At 44.6% G+C, this 25,875-nt stretch overlaps 1 protein-coding gene across 1 annotated transcript in view; it reads left to right on the forward strand.

Annotated features, from left to right (window-relative positions):
• Positions 1 to 9,263: 9,263 nt before the first annotated feature.
• The window catches only part of ANKMY1 (ankyrin repeat and MYND domain containing 1), a 57,947-nt gene continuing 41,335 nt past the window's right edge, over positions 9,264 to 25,875 (forward strand). The window contains exons 1-4 of the mRNA XM_065410806.1: positions 9,264 to 9,286; positions 10,954 to 11,245; positions 21,776 to 21,922; positions 24,527 to 24,993. Coding sequence (XP_065266878.1) covers positions 9,264 to 9,286; positions 10,954 to 11,245; positions 21,776 to 21,922; positions 24,527 to 24,993 — 929 coding nt within the window. The remainder of the gene's footprint in view (positions 9,287 to 10,953; positions 11,246 to 21,775; positions 21,923 to 24,526; positions 24,994 to 25,875) is intronic.

Raw genomic sequence — 25,875 nt, forward strand, 5'->3', positions numbered from 1 at the left:
TGGCAACAAAGGGTGCAGTGTCACCACTGCCCTCTGATGCTTTCATAGGCTGATTTTGATGAGAAGCATTAAGGACTGTGGCAGAACACAAAATGATACTTAAACCCTATTAATTGAAAGTGCAGTTTGTTTCCTGCAGCACTTTGCCTTGTTTCTGCTGTCCTGTTCCTTAGCCATCTGTGCTGTGCTATATTTATTCTACACTTACTGTACCAGAACTAAAGGATTCCTTCAGGTCCTAGTGCTATAGTGTGATAGAAACATTTGAGAAATTAAAACACATGTCAGAGCCCACAGAGCAATTGTAGAACAGTTTAGAAATTTGAATAGCACCAATTTCTGCAACAATTTTGTAGCTTCTCAACACAAAAATAAATTAATCTGCCCCAGGACTACTGCTTATTCAGAAAGTAATACTACCGTAACCCCTGAAATATTGGAATAAAATGGAACTTGAAGCAAATAGAATATATTGCACCAAATCCGAAGCAGTGGATTGTTTTTAGGAGCTTGGAGTATTTTCTAAAATGCTAATGTTAATAGAAAACGGCACACCCATTTTGCTCAGCACAGCATTCTGAAGTTTGCAGAATGTTTGTGGATGAAAGTTTTCAATCACTCTGCACTTTTTGTGGCTAAAAAGTGAGCAAAGAAATGATATAATGAAAGGTACTATAATAATGCAAGATATCATATATTATTGTAAAAGGTGATGGATTGAAAAGTGAAGAGCCTAGGAGACAATAATTTGAGTTCTAATCCTGCCCAACCCACTTATTTGCCATGCAACCTTGGAAAATACTTGACCTCTCCGTCTCAGTTTCTCCATCAGATGCATAAAATACTTATTTACCTATCTCCCATGAGTATTACAAGGATTAATTAATGTTGGTATGATTCTTTGTAAAAACTATTACTTCTTCGAGTGCTTGTTCATGTCCATTCCAATCAGGTGTGTGCACGCGCGTGCACGTTGACCAGAAGATTTTTCCCCTAGCAGCATCCGTTGGGTTGGCCTGGGTGCCCCCTGGAGTCGCGCCTTCATGGCGCCTAGTATATAGCCCTGCCAACCCGCCCCTCCTTCAGTTTCTTCTTACCGCCAGTGACGGTGGCTGGAACTTCCCTTAGCTCTTGCTCAGCAAGTTCATTTTTTATCTGGTTGTATATAGTTAGTTCCTTAGTGTTAGTAGAGTTATTAGTGTCTTAGTATAGAGTTTGTTGGGGGTTCCCCCCACACTCCGGTTCCTGGAGCCGTGGTATGCCGCGGTCCCTGGGTTCAGGGGTGAAAGTAAGTCCAGTGACTTACCGGTATGCTGGGGCCAGCTCTGGACCCCAGAAGGGGTGGGGCCTAGTGTGGAAGGGGCGTGGCTGAGGGAGTCAGAGCCAGCTCCAGCCCACCCTGTAAGGTAAGTGCCCCCGCCCCGGGGTAGCAGCAGCAGCCCGGGGCTCCGGGGGCTATTTAAAGGGCCTGGGGCTCCCCTGCTTCTACTGCCCCGGCCCTGTAAATAGCCGTGGGAGCCCTGGGGAAGCGGCGGGGCTCCCGCAGCTATTTAAAGGACCAGGGCGGCAGAGGCAGCTGGAGCCTCAGGCCCTTTAAATAGCCCTTGGAGCCCCCTGCTACCCCTGGGCTCCGGGGGCTATTTAAAGGGCCCGAGGCTCCTCTGCTTCTACCGCCCTGGCCCTTTAAATAGCCGCCGGAGCCCCACCGCCACTACTCCAGGGCTCTGGCAGCTATTTAAAGGGCCAGGGCAGTAGAAGCAGCAGGAGCCCCGGACTTTTTAAATAGCCCCCAGAGCCCCGCAGCTCTACCCCAGAGCTCCAGCAGTGGGGCTCTGGTGGCAATTTAAAGGGCCTGGGGCTCCAGCCACTGCCGGGAGCCCCAGGCCCTTTAAATTGCCCCCTGGGGAAGCCGGGCCACCCCGGTACGGCAAACCGGTTCTTGCCGGTATGCCGTACTGGGGCGTACCGGCTTACTTTCACCTCTGCCCGTGTTTCAAAAACTGTGTGGCCTGACTTTTTGCCTATCGCTTAATATCACTTAAAATCTTCTTTTGTAGTCAATAAATTTGTTTAACTGTTTATCTTTACTAGTGAGTTTGCCTGAAGTGCGTGGCAAATCTGCTCAGGTTTGCAAAGGCTGGTGTATGTCCACTTTCCATTGATGAAGTGGTGAACCAATTAATAAATTTGCACTGCCCGTCTTGAGCAGTGCAAGATGGTATGTTCCTGAGGTACAGTACTGGGAACTGCGGGGATTCGGCCAGTGCCTTTCTCTGTGTGATTCATGAGTGGCTCTGGGAGCATTCATGCAATCTAGCTGGGTGGGGGGGCTCCACATGCGGTTGTGCTGACTGATAACAGCACCTGGAGGGGGTTGCGGCTGGTCATTAGCAAGGCACTGTGAGAGACAGCCCAGGCCGGAGAGAGTTAAGGGGGCACAGCGGCCCCATGGTCCTGGGCTGCACCCTGGGGATCCCATCACAGTGGCGCAGTGAGCAGGGTGAAATACACAGCTTGTTGTACTGAGCAAAATTTGCACTTCATATACTGGTGTAAAGATTTAATTTGTATAAACTTGTCTTATCTAGGCACCTCTCTTGGATTTGATGTTTGCAGAGAAGATGAATGCAGTGCCACTTGTCTTCTTGTCCTGTCTGGGTCTGTGATGGTCCATGTATCAAGGGGTTGAGGTTGCTAGGTGGGCTAGCACAGGGCTCATGGTGTCATTCAACCAGGTCTCAGTGATGCAGCTTATATTGGGTGTTTCGTCACTGATGAGGTCATGGATTGTTTATTGTTTGTTAATGGTAGATCTTGCATTGATCAATATCATCTTTGGTTCATGTTGTTTTGCGTGTTCTGCTTCCAGCCCATGCCTAGTAGTGGTCTTGTGCAGCATACAGGTGTTAGATGTCTGGAACCTTGTTTCTTATGTCCATTTTTCCACTGAACTGAGATAGGTGATTATGTGGATTGTGCTAGGGAATAATCTGAATGGAGGAATGATTGGCTGGATATCCAGAAGCCATGGGAAAGGCATGTCTATTGGATATTTTTTGGAACTGTAAGCTGCTTGAGTCCTGGGAATGGGTGGAGCTGAAGCAGTGTGCTCCTGGAGTATTGGTGGCATAACAGCAATGGAAATAACTGTAGTGACAATAATAATGGATATGGTTGAGGCCAGTAGAAGGAGAATGTGTGAATGGCATCATAAGAATGGCCATACTGGGTCAGACCAGTGGTCCTTCTAGCCCAGTATCCTGTCTTCTAACAGAGGGTCCTGTGGCACCTTTAAGACTAACAGAAGTATTGGGAGCATAAGCTTTCGTGGGTAAGAACCTCACTTCTTCAGATGCAAGATTCACAGATTCAGACTAACACGGCTACCCCTCTGATACTTGTCTTCTAACAGTGGCCAGTGCCAGGTGCTTCAGAGGTAATGAACAGAATGGGACAATTATCGAGTGATCCATCTCCTGTCATCCAGTCCCAGCTTCTAGCAATCACAGTTTTAGGGATACCCAGAACATGGGGTTGCATCCCTGACCATCTTGGTTAGTAGCCATTGATGGACTTATCCTCCATGAACTTATCTAATTATTTTTTGAACCCAGTTATACTTTTGGACTTTACAACATCCCCTGGCAATGAGTTCCACAGGTTGACTGTGCATTCTGTAAAGTAGTACTTCCTTATATTTGTTTTAAACCTGGTACATATTAGTTTCATTGGTGAGCCCTGGTTCTTGTGTTATGTGAAGGGGTAAATTATATTTCCCAGTTCTCCAGAGCAGCATTCAACTACTTTCAACTCATGAGACCATCCTTCCCCTTCCTGCAGTCCTCTGCCTCATTCACTACTTCTGCAACAAATGAGGCAGAGGGCTTCCAGGCAACAGTCTCCTTCATTACACAATGGTGATTCATCCTCAGAGCAAGCTCATCCTGTGCACTGAATGAGGCAGGGGTCCTGTGGAAAAAATAGTATGCGATCATGTAATTAAAGACTGTATCATAATGCATACACACAAGGGGGCTGAATTCAGGTTGTACAGGCAATTTTAATACTATAATTTCCTCACTTTTGGGTGCTTCACTCTGCAACCTTAATAATGTTTTTTTAGCTTTTGTGTGTGTAATTTCCTATGTTTTTTTTAAAAAAAAAAGCAAACTGAAAAAACCAAATTCCATCATGTGGCATCATATTGACACCCCTGTGGGTCATCGGCCTGGTTGGAACATTTAGATCTATCATGCATGGTTAAAACTTATTTTTCCTAAGTCTCATTCTTGGAAATGTCTGAACTGTTTTGACTGAAGCTTTCCCCAAAAAATTCAGGCTGAGGCAGACACCTGGCATGTAGAATTTTGGCCCAAATGGTTGAAGTTTGGCAAAGTTATAAGCAACTGAAAACAGGATCTTATAATGGGAACTGTTGTGCAACCTTAAAAACAGGTGGCACTACCAGCCCCGCCTATAGTATTTTATGATCTTTAACATTTTGTAAATAATGCCCACATATTAAGGTGACTGGTGCTCTAACATTAAATAAGTCAACATAGTGTGTATAGTTAATAAACTGCTTTGGGAGGCGTGAAAGGTGCAATATATTATGGAATCTGATTGGCAGAGATATTGGTTAAAAATAAAAGAAGAAAGAATTAATATATTACAGGGTAGAAGCACCAAAAAGAGTTTCTATATATTTAAATGTATGAGCAGACCAACAGAAGTCTTTAGCCGAATGAAATAAATGATTGTTTACAGAGGCAATATGTGGAATCTGTTAATCTCTCTGAACATAAGCACTTTCCTACATGACATCTGTCTAAAGCTCCAGAAATAGGAACAAGACTAAAATGATTATCTCTTTCATATACATTCAAATATTCTCTTCATTCTTGAGTGACAACACCCGCCCCCCCATATATGCAACATTGACAGAGTAATTTTGAGGGAGGTGGAAATGAGATTTAAAAAAAATAGTGGGTCCTTTTTTGTGTCATAGTTTTTGAACAATTAGGGTACACTTGCGTAATATTTTCAAGCTTTTCTCAACAACCATGAAGGATAGAAACTTACTTTTCTATTTAAACTTATGCTAAAATTCTCACCTAATCACATGCCTCCAGGACCTGGGACTTTAAGAAAAATGCCAAATATCATGAGAGTTGGCCAAACTGTCAAAAATTATCATGAGTCTGTTATTACAGCTTGCTTATTTTGGCTCTCTGAGCTCAGGCATTCCTGATCTTTGTTTTAGTTATTAGGCCCAGGGGAGTAGCATGAGGAATGGTTTCTTATTTTATAAAAATATTTTAAAAACAACAAATAGATGGTTCCTGTATGAACACTGGTTTGAATTCACTCTTGAAGCTCTGCTGCTATTCAAACACAGCGCTCACTCCACTCTTTTTTAAGTCAACAGAGCCACCTTGAGTAAATTATAATCTTTTTGGAACATGGAAATTGTTGGCTTGAGGTTCATTTACTCAGCAGATGGATCTAATAAATATTTATTAAGACAAAACTCATATTACTCAGATCAGTTACTCAGAAGTGGGAAGCTCATCAGGACGATCTCATCACAGTTACTGCCGGCACCGGACAATACAGCTTCAGCTTCCTTTTGTTACACAAAACTTATAAATAATTTTTTTTATCTTTTCTTATACATATGTATTAGTCTCTGATTTCCATGTTAACTCTTCTCCCCCTCAGTACAGGTTTAGTGTTAGTTCAAACCGGTCTGTTCTAGCTTTTTAGTTACTTTTTCATTCTTTTGTTCTCACAAACATGATTACTCTGCAGTTTCTTACACATGCAGAACATTAAACATGATTATTCTGCAATTGCTTACATATACACCATTCTGCATATGCTTATGCTGTTAAATGTAAGACTCTTAAAATCTGCAGCAGGCCTGAATTTGCCTTCGCTCCCAACACTCCCCACCTTGAAGAAGCTGTGGAATCCTTTCTAAGTGTCATCAAAGTCTGTATTTCAGATACATCTCTTCTTTCCCAACTGCCTGACCAACCTCCTAACCTTCCAAATCAATACACTTAACACCACTACTAGTATGGCTTGGAGAATAACAAAGCCCATTGATTCCATGAATGGTCCCCAATATTGTACACTAACTTCCACCATGGGCCATTTCCCAGTGTATCTTTGTCATTTTGAATACTTCGACTTCCCTGTCTCAAGGTCAAGAAATGTTCTGGACATCTGCTCATTAAGGCCTGCACATTTAAACATAATGGTGGTATGACTTGACCTAACTGTAGCACAGAATCTAGGGCAGCACCAATCAGAGGGGCATCAGCTGATACATTATGGACCTCATGCTGGGGAACTGGAAAAATTACCTTTACCTCTAGTCAAGTAACCTTTCTTGGAACTAAGCAGAACATTGGCCAGTCATAATAATATGTTTGTGTCCCATATTGGAAGTGTCCGACCCAAGAGGTTACACAATATTTGCCTTATCCAGCCCTTGAAACGTTGGCTTGACCTTGTTCCTATTGCCTCAGCTGTATCGTGCAATTTAAGGTTTCTTCATCTTAGGGGAACACACATGCTGGCAATGCACTTTGCAGTACATCACAATGACATAACCAGGTACCATGCCTCTTGGAACAACATGAGATATCTGGAGCTTTCCAGACTCCCCCACCTTTCCTTACCAGAATCTGAGGATGAGTGACATATACCTTTAAGATGTAACCTGCCATGATAGGTTCCTGTGTACCTAAGGACTGAGGCCAGTGGGCATTGATACTGCTAGTACCATAGGAAGGATCCACGTTTCATCAAGCTAGCCCCTTTTCGCAGCATAATAGATCCTTTAGTAGTGCCTAGTAACCCAGCATCAATCTACTCCTTTTATTTTTGTCCATTGTTCTAGCATCTTATTTGTTATGAACCTAGGCACTTCCCCACCTGAATTTCCTTTAGTCCTTCCATGTAGGTCCTGTATTAGGAAGCTGCTAATTGATACATTAGGATGGTTGATGATTTTTCCCATTTCATTGATTGCTGCTTCCACTTCCCTAAATGGCTGTCCTGTTATCCTAGCATCCCGAACATCCTTTAAATCCTCCCCTATATCCTCATTCTGTTGTTTGTTTTACTTTGTTACCAGGTTTTGTAATAGAACTCTCATTTGTGATTTTTCTTCCCACAATACTGTGATATCCATATGATTCCATGCTGAAGTTCTCGATGCCCCACCTCCTAATACTGTTCTTATACCTTTATCTCTCTTCCCCGACTCTTTCCCTTCTCAGGCAACCAAATTTCCTCCAATTCCATCCCATCCATTGACTGTCTGAAATTTTGCACCCCTTTTGCTATCATTTGCATTTAGAAGTGCATAACATTTTGCATGACAGAGCTGCTGTGGTAATATAAAATTGGTTAATTCAATACTACAGGTATCATTTGGTACTGTGCATTGTTATACATAATCTGATGTTCACAATTTATCACTAGTCCATTGCCAAGTCCTGCTTCTGTTTCTGGGCATGGTTTACCATCTTGCTTCAATTCCAGAGTAGGAAGCATAGTTACTCCAGTATGTTCAGGAGTGGTAGTGGTACTCTGCCAGTCCTTAATCACATTCAGAGAGAAGGTCAAAGTCTCAGTCATTTTCCTGGCATGGTAAGTGGATTCATGGGCAGTAGTTCGATGATCTGCTAAAGTTACTGTAATATTTCCTGCATGTGTTAGCTGCACGCTATAAATGGTTAGGTTAGCCATTAGCATCTCATTTAAACACACGGCCTCTTTTAGGTCCCCCAGTCCAAGTCCCTGCTCCTGCGAGTTGCTTGTGCTGCAGGATCCTCCACCTTGGCTGCAGTCCAGTTTGTACCAGAACACTGTAGGCTTTCCTGCATGATTACCTGGGAATCATAGGCTAGGGTGGCAGTTTCCCCTCATGTACTATCACTGTCTTGTACCTCTGCTGTATCCCGAATTCCATTGACCCCCAACGCAGTGTATATTATGCCTCTCATTGTGATCAACGCCTGAAACAAAACGAATATCCTCACTTCCCTCTTTTTACATCAGTAGATTCACTTTTGTCCTTTGCTCTGCATGGTTTCAGCTGCATAGCATGCAACCATTGATTCACCTCCCCTTTTTCATCCTATACCCAAAACAGGTATACTGATGGACTAGCCTTGTCCATTGTATATTAGGGATCCTCCCAACTGGCTTTTGGAAAGAGCTGTTTATCAGAGACATATGAAACAAGTACCTGATTTCCGACTTCATACTCCTTATCAGAAGCTTGGCCATCAAAATATCTTTTCATTTTTCATTGGACTTCCCCTGCGTTACGCAGCTCATATTTCTAAACTGAAATTTAATTTTTATATTTCAGCTTTGAATAAATTTTTCACAAGTGAGAACTTTTTTTTTGGCCTAGGCTCTATTAACTGTTGTATTTTAGAAAGGTTCTGTTTTACTGCTGATTTGATTTCTTTATTCTCTTCTAAGTCTCAGCCAACTTAAGGGGGGAGTATGAGAGGGGCCTGGGCCCAGAGCAGGAGAGGGGAATGACCAGGGGTCAGGAGAGGGGCAGGGCTGGGGGGGGGGTAGGAGAGGGGAATGACCAGGGGGCGGGGCAGGGCAGGGGGGGCAGGAGAGGGGAATGACCAGGGGACAGGAGAGGGACAGGGCAGGGCTGGGGGGGAGGGGGTAGGAGAGGGGAATGACAAGGGGGTTAGGAGAGGGGCGGGGGGGGCAGGAGAGGGGCAGGGCTGGGGGGGTAGGAAAGGGGAATCACCAGAGGGGGGCAGGGCTGGAGGGCAGGAGAGGGGAATGACCGGGACAGGGCTGGGGGACAGGAGAGAGGCCCACTCTGGCCGGCTGCCCTGCAGCAGAAAGCGACCCCCGCCTCGCACTGGGGGAAGCGCCGCTCTCCAGCACTGGGTGGGGGCGGGGCTTGCTGGGCTGCCCCACGGAGGGAGGGGGCCAATGGCGAGCGAGGGCGAGGCCTGTTTCACAAACACACACGGGTCTCCATGGAAACCCGGACTCTGGCACAGTCCATGTGGGCTCGCGGGGAGGGGGGTTGGAGCGTCCTGTGCTGGAGGCGGTAGTAGCTCGGACCCCCCCTTCCACGCTGGGGTTAATGCTGGACTCGCCGCTGCTCCCTGCGGTACCGCTGAGCTGCCCTCCCTAGCGCCCCCGCCCCAACGGTGGTAGGGCCCGCGGTGCTGGCCGGGGCTTCGCTGCGCTGGGACGGGCTGATGGAGCCACCTGCCGCTGCTGGGTGGGTGTCGGGGAGCTCGGGGTTTCCTGTGCCCAGCCCGGGGTCTGGCCCGCCTGCAGCTTGGGCGAAGGGCAGAGAGCACAGAGCATGTGTGTGTGGGAGCGCACGTGTGAGGGGTGTGTGATTAAGTACTTGTGCGTGCCGGGGCTTGGAGTGTGTGTGTACACAAGCGTGTTGGAATGGGCATGTGAAGTACTTGTGTGTGCGCAGGGACTTGGAGTGTGCCTGTGGTGCCCACATGTGGGAGCGTGCATGTGTGTCCAGGAGCTTGGAATCCATGCATACAGATGAATGTATGGCAGGGTTGGCGTGTTTGTTTGTGCGCACCTATGTAGCAGAGAATGTGTGTGCAGGCACTTGGAATGTGTGCAAACGTGTGGGAGCACACATTTGTGCATGGGCTTGGAGGGCATATATGTGCACATGGGGAAATGCAGTTGTGTGCAGGGATTCCAAGTGTATGTGTACATGTGTGGGATGTGTGAAGTATGTGTGTATGCAGGGACTGGGGTGTTTGTGTGTTCACATGCATGTGGCAGAGGGTGTGCAGGAGCTTGGAGTCTGTGTACATGCATGTGCCATGCTCCATGCATGGGTAGGGTTACCAACTTTGGTTGGATGAATTCTTGGAGGTTTCATCACATGACATTATCTTTAATTAAAGCAGGGATCTCAAACTCAAATCACCAGGAGGGCCACATGAGGACTAGTACATTGGCCCAGGGCCGCATCACTGACACCTTTTCATATAAAGGTACAAAAGCCCCCCCCCCCGGCCCCGCCCCCACTCCCATTCCAACCCCTTCCCCAAATCCCCGCCCCTGCCCTGCCTCTTCTCCGCCTCCTCCCCTGAGCGCGTGGCTCCCCGCTCCTCCCCCTCCCTCCTGGAAAGTGCTAAGTGCTGCCAAACAGCTGTTTGACGGTGGGAAGCACCTGGAGGTAGGCAGAGGAGCGGGGACGTGGCGCACTGGAGCGGGGGCGGCGGGTGAGCGGAGCTTGGCGGCTGCAGGAAATAACTCCGGGGTGGGGGCATGGGGAGCTTGGCGGGCCACAGCAAATAATCCACAGGTTGCGTGTTTGAGATTCCTGAATTAAAGATTAATCTTTAATTCCTGGAGACTCCAGGACAATCCTGGAGGGTTGGCATCCCTTTGCATGGGGTGCATGTGTGTTCAGGGTGTGTATGCCAGCAAGTAGGAGTGTACCTTGGAGTGTGATGTGAAAGTGGGATTGTACATGTGAGGGTGTTGGGTATGTCAGGATGTTCATGAGAGTTTGTATGTGTATGTGTTGGGGAGAGAGAGTATTCTGGTGCGTTGATGGCAGGTGTTAATGATGAATGTGTATATATCTCCTATGTTTGATTAACTCATTTATATTAACAAGGAGACCTGTTCTTCTTGTTCTATAAAATGGTTCATTATAGAGGTGCAGCCTATTTAGTCTGGACTTCTGGAATAATATTTTTCCTCTGCTTTCTCTTTCCGCTCAGTGTGTGCCTTGATTTTACATGCCATCAGTATTAGGTGTTGTGCAGTAAACAGTGTGTGTTTGGAATGGTTATATTGGAGTTAGATTTTTTTATTCTGTGTGAAGAAAATAGTTGCAGCTTCATTTGATGTTAGTCTGGGACTCTGATTTGAATTTTGTGTCCTTTCTGAGTGTAGTTTCAGGCTGATCAAAGAAGATACAGAAGGTGATTATGAACAAGGTTCTAGTCTGATCAGAGAAGAAGAAACAGAAGATGTTGAACAAGGTTCCAATCTTTTTGACGAAGAGGAAGAATCTCAGACTGAAGAAGATGGTGGACAGTTAGTGAAATTGACTGAAGATGACCTGAGTAATAGGATCATACTCACAAGTGGCATTCAGGAATGGCCAGATGGTTCCAGTTACAAAGGGGAATTTGGGTTTGATCTAAAGCTTGGTTATGGAGAATTCTCATGGGTCAATGGTGAGGTAAACTGGTTTATTCTATTTAAAATTTACATTAAGAGCATGTCTATCTGATGGCAGGTTTGATTTGTACTTAACGATGTCAAGGAAGACATATTGGTAAGATTCTCACTCTTCAAGTCAATATACAAAAGTGTAATAAAGAAATAAATTTCTGCCTGCCAAATAGGATGTATATTTTTGCCTTTTACAAATGCTGCATTTATGGCGCACAACACAGTATGCTGAAAGTTCAGCTAGCGCTGCTCCTCATGCTAAAACTGGGAGTTCTGCTAAAGTTATTAACATAAAATAGGTATGTCAGTATCTCCTATTGGCAGCCACTGTGTTGCCAAATAGTTACAGAACGAAACATTAACTGTGTGGGATCCAAATATCAGAAATGTAAACTAGTTTGCGTTTGCTTTGGTGCTTGTGGTTTTAATATTGGATGAAGAATTTTTAAGGTTTAAATATTAATTCAGTTTTAAGGCAGGATGGAAATTAGTTTACAATCTGATATTCAGCCATCATTTTGTTAATGCCAATATAAGTTTGGCTAATAGTCATTTTATGTACCTGACATTACTTGTAGGCTACCATCAATGGCATTTATTCAAATATTATCTTATTTCTGTGCAGTATCAGCCATCTTAGAAAGAAATCAAGATTTCACTATGGTATTTCCTCCTTTGAGTGCTCTAGCAGTTTGATCATTCCACCGTTTCACCTCTTTGGCCTTGACTTTCATACTGTCCTTTTGCACTTTGGTCTTGATCATTTGTTCCCCTAGTTGCCCTACTGTATTCTTCTTTCACAGTACATTCTAAAAATCCAACATCTACTTTTTGTCTTGAATTTAATATAGGATGTTGTGTTGTTGAGAAGTGCCTTTTTGATATACCAGTCTGATTACTCTAAATGGGATAGAGATCATCCCATATGTTACTTTTCGCTGGAGAACTATGGTCTTAAAAGTTAATACTAATAGTCCTTTGGGAAGTTTGCTCAAATTCATGTTTGCTATGGACTAATATGACATTGAATAAATCCTTCTCTCACTGATACTGGCATTTTATACGTGGTCTGACTTTGTGTGAACTAGACTTTCAAAACGTTTACTGTGCAATGGATTAGTCAAACATAATCACAAATTTACCCCTCTGTTACACAGTTGGAATATACTAGAGAGTCTACTTTTGCAAACCCATCTGGTGAAGAAGTACACCTCTACCCCGATATAATGCTGTGCTCGGGAGCCAAAAAATCTTACCGCGTTATAGGTGAAACCGCATTATATCAAACTCGCTTTGATCCACCGGAGCGCGCAGCCCCCCCCCGGAGTGCTGCTTTACTGCGTTATATCCGAATTCGTGTTATATTGGGTCGCGTTATATCGGGATAGAGGTGTATAAGGAAATATGCTACAAATTCAAATGTTTACTTACACTTGCATCTTTCTGCTACTCTTGCTTACACCAAACTAGATAGATAGTTCCAGCTTTTTTTTTTTTAAATAAGCAGGAAGAGGTGAAACAGGTGCTCTACTCTCATATTTATATTTTCATTGCTGGGTCATTATAACAGTCAAGAGAACTCTCAACGACACACAGTTACTTCTTAGAGTGGTTGTGTGTCTCCACCTGCTGGTTAGTAATATAATCACAGTAAAAATGAAACAGGATTCAAGGTTGCAGGTAAATCAGTTTGTTCTATTACTTCTAAGGTTTAGCATGGCCTCAGTCTGAGTATCTATAGATTTATCATATTAGAAGATGATTGCATTGTGGTGGGAAGATGCCAGGTTCACTTAGTGGTACCTGCTGAATTTGTGAAACTTATTAACTGCCCTCAGATATTTACATCAGAAATTGCGATGGAGAAACAAGAACCATTTTTTGTTGTTTTGTGCTTGTGCAGCACCTAGCACATTGGGGCCCTGATCTAGGACCTGGGGCGCAGTCAGTACTGCTCTAATAAAGCAGTATTTTCTAGTTGTCTGAGACTGGGAACTAGGAACTCTGTCTCCTAATCCTAGTTCTGTCATTGACTTGCTCTGCGGCTCTGAGCACGTCAGTTAGGTCCCTATCCTATGCTCCTGGCACACCCAGATATCCCAACAGCTTTGTTGGTAGTTTTGGGTATGCACGGGCACAGGATCAGGATGTTTGTCTCTGTGTTGGTTTCACTGTCTGTAAATAGGTATAGTAGCATTCTTGTGATGCAAACAAGTAGTGTGAGAATGAATCATAAGATATCTGTTTTTATGCTTTAAAAATTAGTGTAATGCTTGCTTATCTCATGCGGATGCTGTGACAAATGACTAACATTTGTCCATGTGTTCAAACAGTAAAGTGCTATAAATAACAATGAGAATATTTACTAAGAGCCTAATGTTACTAAAGAGTGAGACATGGGAGAGGTCCCTGCAGCTGGTAGCAGAGTCGAAGGCCCAGTGGGGGTGGGGGGGTGGAGCAGCCATCCATGGAGATGGCTCCTGGGTCTGTAGATCTAGGGAGTCCTTTCTCCATGTGCCTCCACAGCCCCTGTAACTCTGTAGGCCCATTTCCCTGTAAGGGGAAGCCTCATAGAAAACCCTGCAAGAGCAAACATATATTTTTCTAGCCACCTGCAGGGCTAGTCTGTCCCATAAATCAGGTAATACATGCAAGCATATAGGTCTTGCTGTGAACTAGGGAATGGCCTGAACGCTGTAACCCGTATTTGCTTTATTTTTTCTTGCAATTTTCAATATATTTTTCCTGAAAATAATACATAAAATTTCCATGGATGCCAGCTATGGTGTAGCTTATTAACTATTTCAAAGCTAGTGACTTCAAATCTAGTTAAGAGTGTATTCTGTTTATATCTCTTCCCTTTGTCCAATAGATCACTACATTTTTGATGCATAATTACATTTAATCATTTAGCAGAAAAATTAATTTTAGTTCCAATTCAGAGATATTCTGAGCACCTTGCAGAACCACCACTTTTGATTGAAGTAAAACTAATATACAGTAATAAGTCTAATTTTAATGAAATTTTGCAAGCAGATAGATCCTGGATTGGAGTGGGGAACTCGCCTTGTTTGAACATTATCTCTTATGTTCCATTTTTATTAATGTTAGTAATTCTCAATATGTTTCTGTTGCACTCATTGATCAGGTGAGCTGTTCTCTTGCTAATTTAATCACTGTAATTTCCCATGGATGTAGCCTAGTGGAGGATGTGTCTATCTGCCTTATATTATAAAGGTGATATGTTCATACCCTGTGAAAACATAAAAATTAAAATGTCTCTCTCCTTTTTTCTGTGAATATACTGAACATTATCATGGAGCTGTTGGAGTTTCTATGCAGTTAGCCGTAACTTGCTATTTATAAGATGGACTTTGACCCTGTTAAATTAGATGTGAAAAAGATTTATTGAGAAGTTCCTCACATATGTAGAGTTGCCAATTTTCTAATCGCACAAAACTGAACACCCTTGCCCCAACTCCTGCCCCGCCCCTTCTCCGAGGCTCCACTCCCGGTTGCTCCACCCCCTCTCCCCCTGTTGCTCGCTCTCCCCCACCTTCACTTGCCTGGGGCAGGGGGTTGGGGTGTGGGAGGGGATGAGGGCTCCTGCTGGGGTTGCGAGCTCTGGGGTGGGGCCACAAATGAGGGGTTCAGGATATGGGAGGGGGCTCTGAGGTGAGGCAGGGGGTTAGGGTGCGGGAGGGGGTGAGGGCTCCGGCTGAGGGTGTGGGCTTTGGAGTGGGGCCGGTGATGAGGGGTTTGGCGTGCAGGAGGGGGTTGGGGCTGGGGAGTTCGGAGTGTGGGAGGGGGCTCAGGGCTGGGGCAGGGAGTTGGGGAGCAGGAGGGGGCGTGGAGTACGGGCTCCGGGGGTGGGGGGAGTTTGGGTGTGGGAGGGGGTTGGGGGAGAGGAGAGGGTTGTGGGCTCTGGGCGGCGCTTACCTCAGGTGGCTCCCGGAAGCAGCCAGCATGTCTAGCTCCAAGGCAGAGGGGCTGGGGGGGGGGGGAAGGGCTCTGTGCGCTGCTCGTGCCCACAGGCGCCGTCCCTGCAGCTCCTGCACCTACGAGCCAGACATGCCAGCCACTTCTGGGAGCTGGCTTGGAGCCAGGGCAGGCAGGGAGCCTGCCTCAGCCCTGCTGCGCTGCCGACCAGACTTTTAGTGGCCCGGTCAGCACTGCTGAGCCACCAGGGTCCCTTTTCGACTGGGTGTTCCAGTCGAAAAATAGACACCTGGCAAACCTACATAAATGGCAGCCTGCCTGAGGAAAACTAACTTAGAAATTATTAGAAATCCCCAGACCTGAAGAAGAGCTCTGTGTAAACTTGAAAGCTTGTCTCGCTCACCAACAGAAGTTGGTCCATTAAAAGATATCACCTCACCCACTTCGGTGTCATCTCTCTCAGAAATTGTGAGAATTGTTGCACTAGTTGTCTTGGAGATCAGAGTATTTGATAAATCAGTGTTTTCAGGTTTTGCTGTATATGAATTAAATTAAAACTGTTAGGTTGATGACACTTCACTCCTGGGCTGTGGCCAGTGCCGAGTGACTAGAAGGCTTTGGTACCTTTCTATACCATATCTGTGTGATCTTTTGAAGCACTAACAGGAAGATAAATTTCTTTTCCCTTGAGACATTGGGCTATAAAAACTGCAGTGGCAATATATTCCTTTAAGGAAAGAAATGTAACATTAGTAAGAACAGTTCAATACCATCTTTCCTCTTTCCTCCAAGTACGTAGCAAAGGTGTTGTTTAATATGAGACCCCCCCAGCCAAGTCTTAGTTGCTGCCATCTGTGTTTCTTTCCACTGGCCATAAATGTACGAAGTGAAGCCTTCCCAAAGGGCTTTGGCCCTTTTTAGAGGAATGAATTTGGGAACATTGACCTACCTATTAACACTTTCTCTGGAACAAGGAGAGTAAAGAATGAAATCAGAGTTATAATTGTTTTCTCTTATGGTCTCTCTAAGTGACCTTGGCCTTCCAGGTCCCCTCCTTGAGATCAGCCTGCAGATGCTCCTTTCCCTCTGGCCATTCAGCGCTCTTTTCCGTCTCTGCTCTTGGCAGACTCCCTGTGCTGCTCCTTCCCTGGTTGCACTTGGACACTTCTTGTGCTTCACTGGGTCACTCCATTTTGTCAGTCTTAGATGCTCATTTTTCCCTGGGCTGTTCACTTGCTGTCTGCTGAGATATTTCACTCTTAGCCTTGCACGGTCAGTTCCATACTCTGCTTTTTTTTGGGGTCCTTGGGCTGGGACTCATCTCCTGATTGGCCTAGGGGTGCACACAGTTTAGCACTGAATTTCACCTTTGTTTCTCTATTGTTCTTTAGGCTGTGTTTCAGCTGCATCTTAGCCCTTTTCTCAACTCTCTTCTTTTCACTGTTCCTTTCTTTGTACAGTTGAATGCCTTCTGTAGGATTAACCACCGCAGCACAACAGAATCACTTTCACTGTCTCCAGCAGAGGTAACCCAAGCCCCCTGCCCCCAAATCTGCTTCTCATTTCTCCTTTTCCTGCAGATGCTACTGTCAAAGGCAGTTTTGTGCCTGGACCCTACCTCTCTCTGTTCATAGTGCAATTAGTTCTGCCGGCTTGAAAGGTTTAGTTCTTGAACATGGGGCTTTATCTGTGCTTCCTATCAGCTCCCTTTGGACATAGTTTCATCTGTGGTAATCATGAATGTTGCCCTGTAGTTTCTTCAGCAAGGGATTCTGTCAGAACAATGTAATCAGAAACCTCCATTGGGGACTCATTACCTGGGGAGAGGGGGCATCTGAGGTGCACTCCTGAGTTCCTGCAACACCCAATGGAAATATATTTAACTCGTTCTGTCTGCATTTCTCTAGAAGTTCATTTAACTGGCTTCATGTCACCAGCCCTAGAAAGTGGACTTCATTCTAGTAAACAGATGTGGCACAGGCTTCGGCAGTGCAAGCTTTTTCACATCATTCACCCATGTTCCTCACCCTTGACCCGCAAGGACATTCTCAAAGAGCCCATTTGGTCCTTTGTCTTTCTCCTGAGAGTGCCAACAAATGTCAGTTAATGCCTGTAGTGGTGGCTCAGCGTCTTTGGTGATGCAGATCTCAGTTCAGCTTCTACTTGACAGGTATCAACAATTTGTTTCATGGAGGGTAATGATTTTCAGTCTCTGTCAATTAAGGCCAGGACTCAAATTGGTGACCAAGAAGTGAAAGGATCCATGTCAGATTCTATTACTAATCCCCAAACTATCCAATCATTTTGTCTGGACTATAATAATTTTACTGAGGATAGTCACAGCATAGTCCACATATCAGTGGGACATTAGCAAGCCATATGGTGCTTTGATGCACCAGAAATTGTAGAAACATCATATAGGGGAGAATGGTATGTTTTAAGGTGTTGAGAGCCAAGTAATTTTATCCCCCAAATTACTCAGAAAAGAGAAACAAGAAATGGTAAGCCATATCTTAATGACTCTCTCTCTTAATTGTCCCTTAATGATTGTCTTCGTATTACGCCTTAAGGGATGCTGTGGTTAAAGGTGAGCTAAATACTCAGTTATAACAGTAGATAATTGGATTTAAATAGAAAACGTGCAGATTACACCGAAGAAATGAATACAATTTTAAGCATTTAAAGAATGAACAAAGGTTTTACGTTTCATTGGAAACTTGTGTCGAGTAACCAACAACTTCTTAAAACAATTCCCAACTATATATGTTTTCCTTATCATTAAAAGAATTAAGACTTTTAGAATGTTTATCAAAGGAATTAGATTAAAAAAGAATAATTCTAGAGTTCTTTAAATGGGGGGCGGGGTGAAATCTTAGGTTTTCCTCTTTGAATTGAGGAGGGGGAGACAAGAGGTGATAAAGAGGCTTTTGACATAGTTCCATAGCCTTGATATACTAGGTGCTACATGTCACTTTTTTCTGTCAAATCCTAGGAAAAGACATTCTTTAATAATGGGGAGGTGCCTGGTCTTTGAGAAGACATTCCTAGTGGTTTTTAACTTTAAACCAAACGTCTCTCAAGATTACAATCTGCAGTATCTTAACCCACTATTTGCAACCGAGAGCTCCTACCAAACACTGTATTCAAGGCAAAAAAATCACAATAGCCAACATTTCTGTAGTCTTCAAACAGTATATACAACAGGGGTCGGCAACGTTCGGCATGCGGCTCGCCAGGGTAAGCACCCTAGCGGGCCGGGCCAGTTTATTTACCTGCTGACGCGGCAGGTTCGGCCGATCGCGGCCCCCACTGGCCGCGGTTCGCCGTCCCGGGCCAATGGGGGCGGCGGGAAGCGGCGCGGGCCGAGGGATGTGCTGGCCGTGGCTTCCCGCCGCCCCCATTGGCCCAGGACGGTGAACCGCGGCCAGTGGGGGCCGCGATCGGCCGAACCTGCCGCGTCAGCAGGTAAATAAACTGGCCCGGCCCGCTAGGGTGCATACCCTGGCGAGCCGCGTGCCGAACGTTGCCGACCCCGATTTACGATATTAAAGAAAACAGAAATGCTAAAGCTGCATTTAAGAGTCTGTGCAACCATATCTGGAGGTGACTGAAAATATGCTTTCATGGCCCAGGAGATCTCATTCTCCTTGACACCTTTTGTGCCTGCAGAGGTTTCCTAGTTTTGTTTGTTAGCTTGAACATACTTTAATAAACACTCCTTTAATAAAATAAACACTGCAAAACATAAGAATGTGATCTATCCTATTGTCCAAGAACATGTAGGTATCTTCTAAAATTCAGTCAAGGTGAGCTTGTAATAAACTAAAACTATCATAAGGCTTCTGTTTTTTGAGTTTATTAATTTCATTTTCAGGGTTTTTCCCCGCAATTTTTGAATTCTGCATAATGTCCAAAAATTGGGTGTTTTCAGGGCTTTCTCTTTGTATATACATGTAGTACAGTTTCAAAGAGCACCACGTTAAAATGCCCTGGGGAATCTTTAGTTGTCACCAGCAGGGTCTACCTGGACCAATTAATGCGCAACACATTAGTGTGCTTTAGAAGTCACACCCCTGTAGTCCGTATTACTGCTCCATGTATACAAGCCGTTGGATAGTAGCCAGGGAGCCTAGACTTCATCTGTATAAACAAGCTGCACTTGGGCAAAAGGTGAAGTCAATATGAATTGGATAGGGGCAGAATAAGTAGGTGTGATATATCTCCAACTTTAAAAGACTTCTTGATACTGTCTCACATGACCTTCTCATAAGCAGACTAAGGAAATATAGACTAGACAAACCTACTTACTATAAGACGGGTGCACAACTGGCGGGAAAACCGTATTCACAGAGTAGATATCACAGTTAAACTGGAAGGTTATATTGAGTGGGATCCCACAGGGATCTGTTCTGGGTCTAGTTCTATTCAATTACTTCATCAATGATTTGGATAATTGCATAGAGAGTACACTTATAAAGTTTGTGGATGATACTAAGCTGGGAGGGTTGCAAGCACTTGGGATGACAAAATTAGAATTCAAAATTATCTTGACAAACTGGAGAAATGGTCTGAAATAAATAGAATTAAATTCAATAAGGACAAATGCAAAGTACAACACTTAGGAAGGAATAATCAATTGCACAAATACAAGATAGGAAATGACTGCCTAGGAAGGAGTATTGCTGAAAAGGGTCTGGGGGTTATAGTGGATCACAAGCTAAATACGAATCAACAGTGTAATATTGTCGCAAAAAGACGAACATTCTTCTGGGATGTATTAGCAGGAGTATTGTAAGCAAGACATGAGAAGTAATTCTTCTGCTCTACTCAGCACTGATAGGGCCTCAGCTGGAGTATTGTGTCTAGTTCTGGGCACCACACTTCGGCTAAGATGTTGATAAACTGGAGAAAGTCCAGAAGAGAGCAACAAAAATGATGAAAAGTCTAGAAAACATGTCCTATGAGGGAAGATTGAAAAAATTGGGTTTGTTTAGTGTGGAGAAGAGAAGACTGAGGGTAGGGGACATAACAGTCTTCAAGTATGTAAAAGGTTGTTATTAAGAGGAAGGTGATAAATTGTTCTTCTTATCCACTGAGGACAGGACAGGAAGTAGTCAGCTTAAATTGCAGCAAGGAAGATTTAGGTTAGACATTAGAAAAAAATTGCTAATTGTAAGGATAGTTAAGCACTGGAATAGATTACCTAGGAAGGTATTGGAATCTCCATCATTGGAGGTTTTTAAGAAACAGGTTGGATATACACCTGCTAGGGATGGTCTAATACTTAGTCCTGCATCAGTGCATGGGACTGAACTAGATAAGCTATCCGAGATCCCTTCCAGTCCTACATTTCTGTGATTAAGTAACCATTTCTGGTGTTATTCTGATGTTTATCCAATAAACATTGATGTTGGATTTTTTTGTATTATGTTTTTTTTTATCAGTTAAAACTTAAATTTGGAAGCTCTATATATTGTAATTTCATTAATCATTTTTCATCAATATTGAGGTTTATCCCCCTACAAAAATGAGAAGGATCAATTAGGTTTTTTTTTTTTTAAATATGGTGGTTATATTATGAAGAATAGGTAGATTCCCTGTTAAAGTTGTAACCAGATTTTTACCTCTCCCTCTCATATGTATCCGTGTATAAAAATGTATTACCTTGACTAACAGCTGTTATGGTGCAAGTCCTACCCACCAAGTCACACTTCATTTGTTAGACTGGACTCTCTGGAGGTACAGGGGGCTGTTTTCTCAGGATTGCACACTAGAGGGAGACAGCAGGTCCCTCTGGCTTAGTCTAGCTCCAGTGGGAACCGACTGTCAGACTTTATAATAGGATTCAGGGTCAACTGTGTACCTGGGGCTTTCTAAGAATAGCTGTGGGGGAGCAGAGACTCCTTCTTCCAGGGGTTAGTGGCCTGGGAATCTGGTAGGAGAGAACGGGGTGATGGACGGATGACTGACCTGCCAGGGTGAGATCAGTGAAGGATGAAGGGCCTGGGGTGATGTCTCTTTCAACACAGGGCTTCTTCGGGTTAGAGTAGGTAAGTGGGAGACAGCTGCTCCAGGCAGACCCATCTCTGGTCTGCAACTGGGCATACATTTATAGCGTGTGCACCTGATTTTAAGCCAAACATACGTTTCTGTGGATACTCTGGATCTCCCTGGTACTGCAACTTCAATACCTCCCTATTTCATATGTACGCACAAGGGCTGGGTCAGCTGCTGAGCGCTTAAATAGCTGCTGGCTTACTCTGTGTCTCGCTGTGACTTGGGGCACTTGAATGTGTGAACATTTGGACTTATCTCCTTCTAAACTGTTGGGAGTTACAGGCGCTACCATATGTCACTGGAAAAATAATAGGTGAAATCCCGGCCTAGTTGAACTTGAGGGAAATTTTTTCATTGGCTTGAATGGGACCAGGATTTTGGCCAGTTTTCCAAATGCATAATGGCTAGGCACTCTGTATATATCAAGATCTTGTGTGGGCGTCTTCTCTAGTATTGCTCCATTGTAGTGAGGAACAATTACAAGCCACTTATTTCTCTTCCCTCAGCTATATCACTTTCCTCTTTTTTTGGTGCGTTACAGAGCTATGTGGGGCAGTTTTACAAGGACCATCGCCATGGCAAAGGGATGTATTTTTGGCCCGACAGTTCCAAATTTACCGGTTCATTTTATCTTAGCCATAAAGAAGGATATGGGACCATGGAATTCAAGGATGGCAGAAACTATCAGGTAACAGGATGAAATTGAATGTATTCTAATGACTGATAGCACTAACAGAATATAAGTTTGTGCTGCCATCATGGTCTCTGTGGCTTTCCCACGAAGCTTGGGTGTGAAGGCTGTAATGTGTTTCTGAAGCATGTGCAGATCATTAATGGCTAAAACTTGCACTCTGGTAATAAAATACCAACAAGAAAAAAAAAGAAGCTTAAAACTTCTAAAGTAGTTGCTTGAATTCATGCCTTGTACAGAAATGACCAAAGATAGGAGCCTCAATGGAGCCAGGGCTTCAAAAAACACGTGCCAGAGGCAAATACCACTGTGGAGTGTGTCTGTTGATGGGCAGGGAACAGGACAGCTGGAGTTGCAGGTTCTTGTCTCTTAAGGTAGCGATAAGCCTGGGAGCAGAGTGGCCCTGGTGTTACGTTCCTTTAAGAAGGAAGCGACCAGGTAGCAAAGGCCTGATGGGAGGGAGGTGTCTGTATTGTTTTTGTTTTCCTGTTGAGGGAGCAGGAGGAGAGCAGAGTAGATGTTGCTGTTCTCTTTTTCAGGCCATGTAGGTGAGCTGGGAAGCAGAGGGCCAGGCTGCCACTGTTATCTGCATGGGTGGGAGTGGGAAGCCAGGAGCTGGTGGAGAGGTGGTAAAGGGCGGGGGCAATATGGGCAAATGAGTGATTGAGAGGATGCATTTAAAGAGCAGAGAAATATTTGAGGGAGGATTGGGGAAGACGACACACAACAGATGTAAAGGGGCAGAGGACTGAACCCAGTGTAGGAAGGAAAAGGGAAAGGACATAAGGAGGTGGAGTGGGAAGGAAGGAAGAGAGGAAACAGTGTGCACACAAAACAGTGCAGCAAGATGCACAGAAGGAATGAAAGAGGAGTGAAGCCAAGCAGGGACAGAAGGTGTCCCAAAAACACAAGAGGCAGGTGAAGTTTATTAAATAGAAAATCGACTGGCAGTCTTACACGATGGGTGATCCTTTAAACTGCAGAGGTGTGTGTGTGAGATAGCGAGCACTAGTATTTTTCATCTCCACTAGTAGGCTTAACAAATGTCTGGTCATCTTAGTTGGGATCGGGGCTCCCGTTGTGCTGGGCATTGTACAGACCTAGAAAAGAGACAAAACCTGTCCTGAAGGTGGAAAGACATCAGAGGGTAGGGGATGGGGATACAACATACCAGCAATTGAATCCAGTGCAGAATTGGCCCAGCTTGGTTAGCTACATGGATTGTAATTTTCTTTTTAAGTTGGGGATAGAGATAGGGAAGAAGGACGTAAGGGAATGAAAGAAGGGAAGGAGGGATAGTCACAGCTTGTCAGCTGCAGAGCCATGATGAGCAATCTGGGTTTTGAGGCATCACAGCGGAGGGGAGTCACAAGGAGGATGAGGTAGTGTCCCTACAGATTTATTCAGGGAGTTTTCCCCCAGGCATAAGGGGCAGTGGGAGAGAAAGGAAACATGGAGTTGTTTTAAAGCAGACACTGACTCGTGAATAGTAAAAGCTGGGAATGCTGGTGGAGCAAAAGCAAGGATCAGTGGCACTATAGGTTAGTAAATGAGCTAGGAAGTGTAGGGCTATGTTATGAAGAACCTTACAGTTAAAAACCAGGGGCCAGATCCCAAACTGTTGTAAATCCGTGTAGCTCCACTGAAGTCAATGAAGCTATGCTCATATTACATCAGCTGGGGATCTGACTTAAGCAAGAGTTTAAGGTGAAGGTGAAGGGGGAGTTAGTGGAGGGACTCAAAGAGGGGGTTGATCAGGTCTGGGTGATTAGCCAGGAAGATGACTTTAGCAACAATGTTCTGAGTAGACTTGAGGGGAGCAAGGTTTCAAGTGTCAAGATATGAAATGACTGAAAATTTTCAAGTCTGGTTGACTCTATTAGAGGTGGTTGAACTACTTATTGCAAACAGCATAGTCAGAGAACGGATCCCTTCTGTTCAAGTTGTCCACAAACTGATCATAATCTGTACAAATTTGTTTAATTCAAAAGTGAATTGTTTTTTATGAGTGTATTTGAGCTAACAACTCCTCAACTGCTCGTGGCAAGTAGTGTGTAGAGAGGGCTTGATACCTGAGCTCTGTGGCAGATCAAACAGTATTTCTGAATGACCTAACCTTCATAAACTGCTTCCTTTGCAAACTAATTTCACTTACTCATGAAACAAACTTGGTTTCTTGATGAAACAAACAAAGCTACAAAAGGCTGAAATTAACTTTCTGCAAATGCTTGTAAGAATAAAGCTTGAGCTGTATGAATATTCTTGAACAGTGAATAAAAGCGTCTCAATGGTCCTAATTAAAACCTGTAGCTCCATTGCCTTCAGTGAAGCCACCCATCCTACCTTACTTCAGCCAATGGGTTTCATGTATTGCCATTAGTGCAGTTCCCGTGTGACCAATCAAAGTGAATACAATAGTTGAGCAGCTTGTCAGGTGCTTAGATTACTGTTCCAGTGTCAATTGCCTATTGACATTTAGAGCAATGTCAGACCAAGGAAATTTGGTTTTGCACCTTTTAAATGGAAGCCAGGCTGTAAGTTGTGTAGTATGTCTGACTTATATGTCTTCTCTAATACTAGTAAACCTATTGCTCTCCTAAGGGACTATACAAGGCTGATGAGCGATTTGGACCAGGAGTTCAGAGCTATCCAGATGGCTCTCAAGATGTTGGCTTGTGGCTCAGGAATCACATAATTAAACTGTGTACTGAAATACCTGGACATTTTTGTCTCTCGGATTACTCAGAACACTACAGCTATTTTGATGCTGATTCCCAGAGAGAGTATCTTTCTGATGAGGAAATTCCATTTTGGGATCTGAATGAGGAACAGGACCCATTTTTCTACAACTACAAACTTCTCCTTTTAGATGACAGTTACACATTGCCTGAAAAAATGTACATATACTCAACTGATACAGATCACCTTCCCCTGACTCGCACCTTCCGTAAAGAGTTTGATTCCCAATATTTTCAGAACAACAAAAAGTTGTATGATGAAGAACCATGGCCTATTAAAAACACAAGCCCTTTAATGGTTAGAATGCAGAAGCACATCTATAAATACAGGTAGCTATTGATTTTTGTGTGTGATTTGTGTTTGTTGGGATATATATGGGATTTTCTTTTTAGACTATTGCAAAGATCATCTTTAGCACAAGTTGTGGTACAGAAGTCATGCTTCACAGAATAATTTCTACTGTCCATGACTAAGTTTAGAAAGTCATTTGACAAACTGCAAATGAGGTTTTGTGAAACAAACAGCATGTTCCTCTCTCACTTCCTTAACCTAAAGGAAACCTCTTTCCTTGAAATATACCATCAACTCAGGTCCTGGTATGTGCCTACAAAAACATCATTATTATTAATTTGCATTATAGAATGCCTAGAAGTCCCAACCTAGATTGGGGACTCCATTATGCTACAGCAGGGGTGGGCAAACTACGGCCTGCGGGCCGGCTCCGGCTCCTCAGGGCTTTGGATTCGGCCTGCGGGATTGCCCCCCGTGATGCCGCAGGCCCCACGCTGCTCTCAGCAGTGGCCAGCCCGACGTCCCTGCGGCCCCCGGGCCTTTGCATCCAGGCACCGCCCCCCGCAGCTCCCATTGGTCGGGAATGGGGAACCGTGGCCAATGGGACCTTCGGGGGAGGTACCTGGAGGTGCGGCAAGGGCTGCGCACGCGGAGCCCTTTGCCCCCCCCCACCCCAGGGGCCGCAGCACTTCCTGGAGTGGCACGGGGACAGGGCAGGCATGCAGGGAGCCTGCCCTGGCCCTGGTGTGCGCTGCTGCCACCCTGGAGCCTGAACTCCTCCTGCACCCCGCCCCACAACTCCCTGCCCTAAGCCCCCTGCCTGCACCACGCACCCCTCCTGCACCCCAACGCCCTGCCCTGAGCCCCCTGCCGCACCCCACACCCCTCCTGTACCCAAACTCCCTGCCCTGAGCTCCCTT

The sequence above is a fragment of the Emys orbicularis genome, chromosome 9, assembly GCF_028017835.1.
Source record: "Emys orbicularis isolate rEmyOrb1 chromosome 9, rEmyOrb1.hap1, whole genome shotgun sequence".
Lineage (NCBI taxonomy): Eukaryota > Metazoa > Chordata > Testudines > Emydidae > Emys > Emys orbicularis.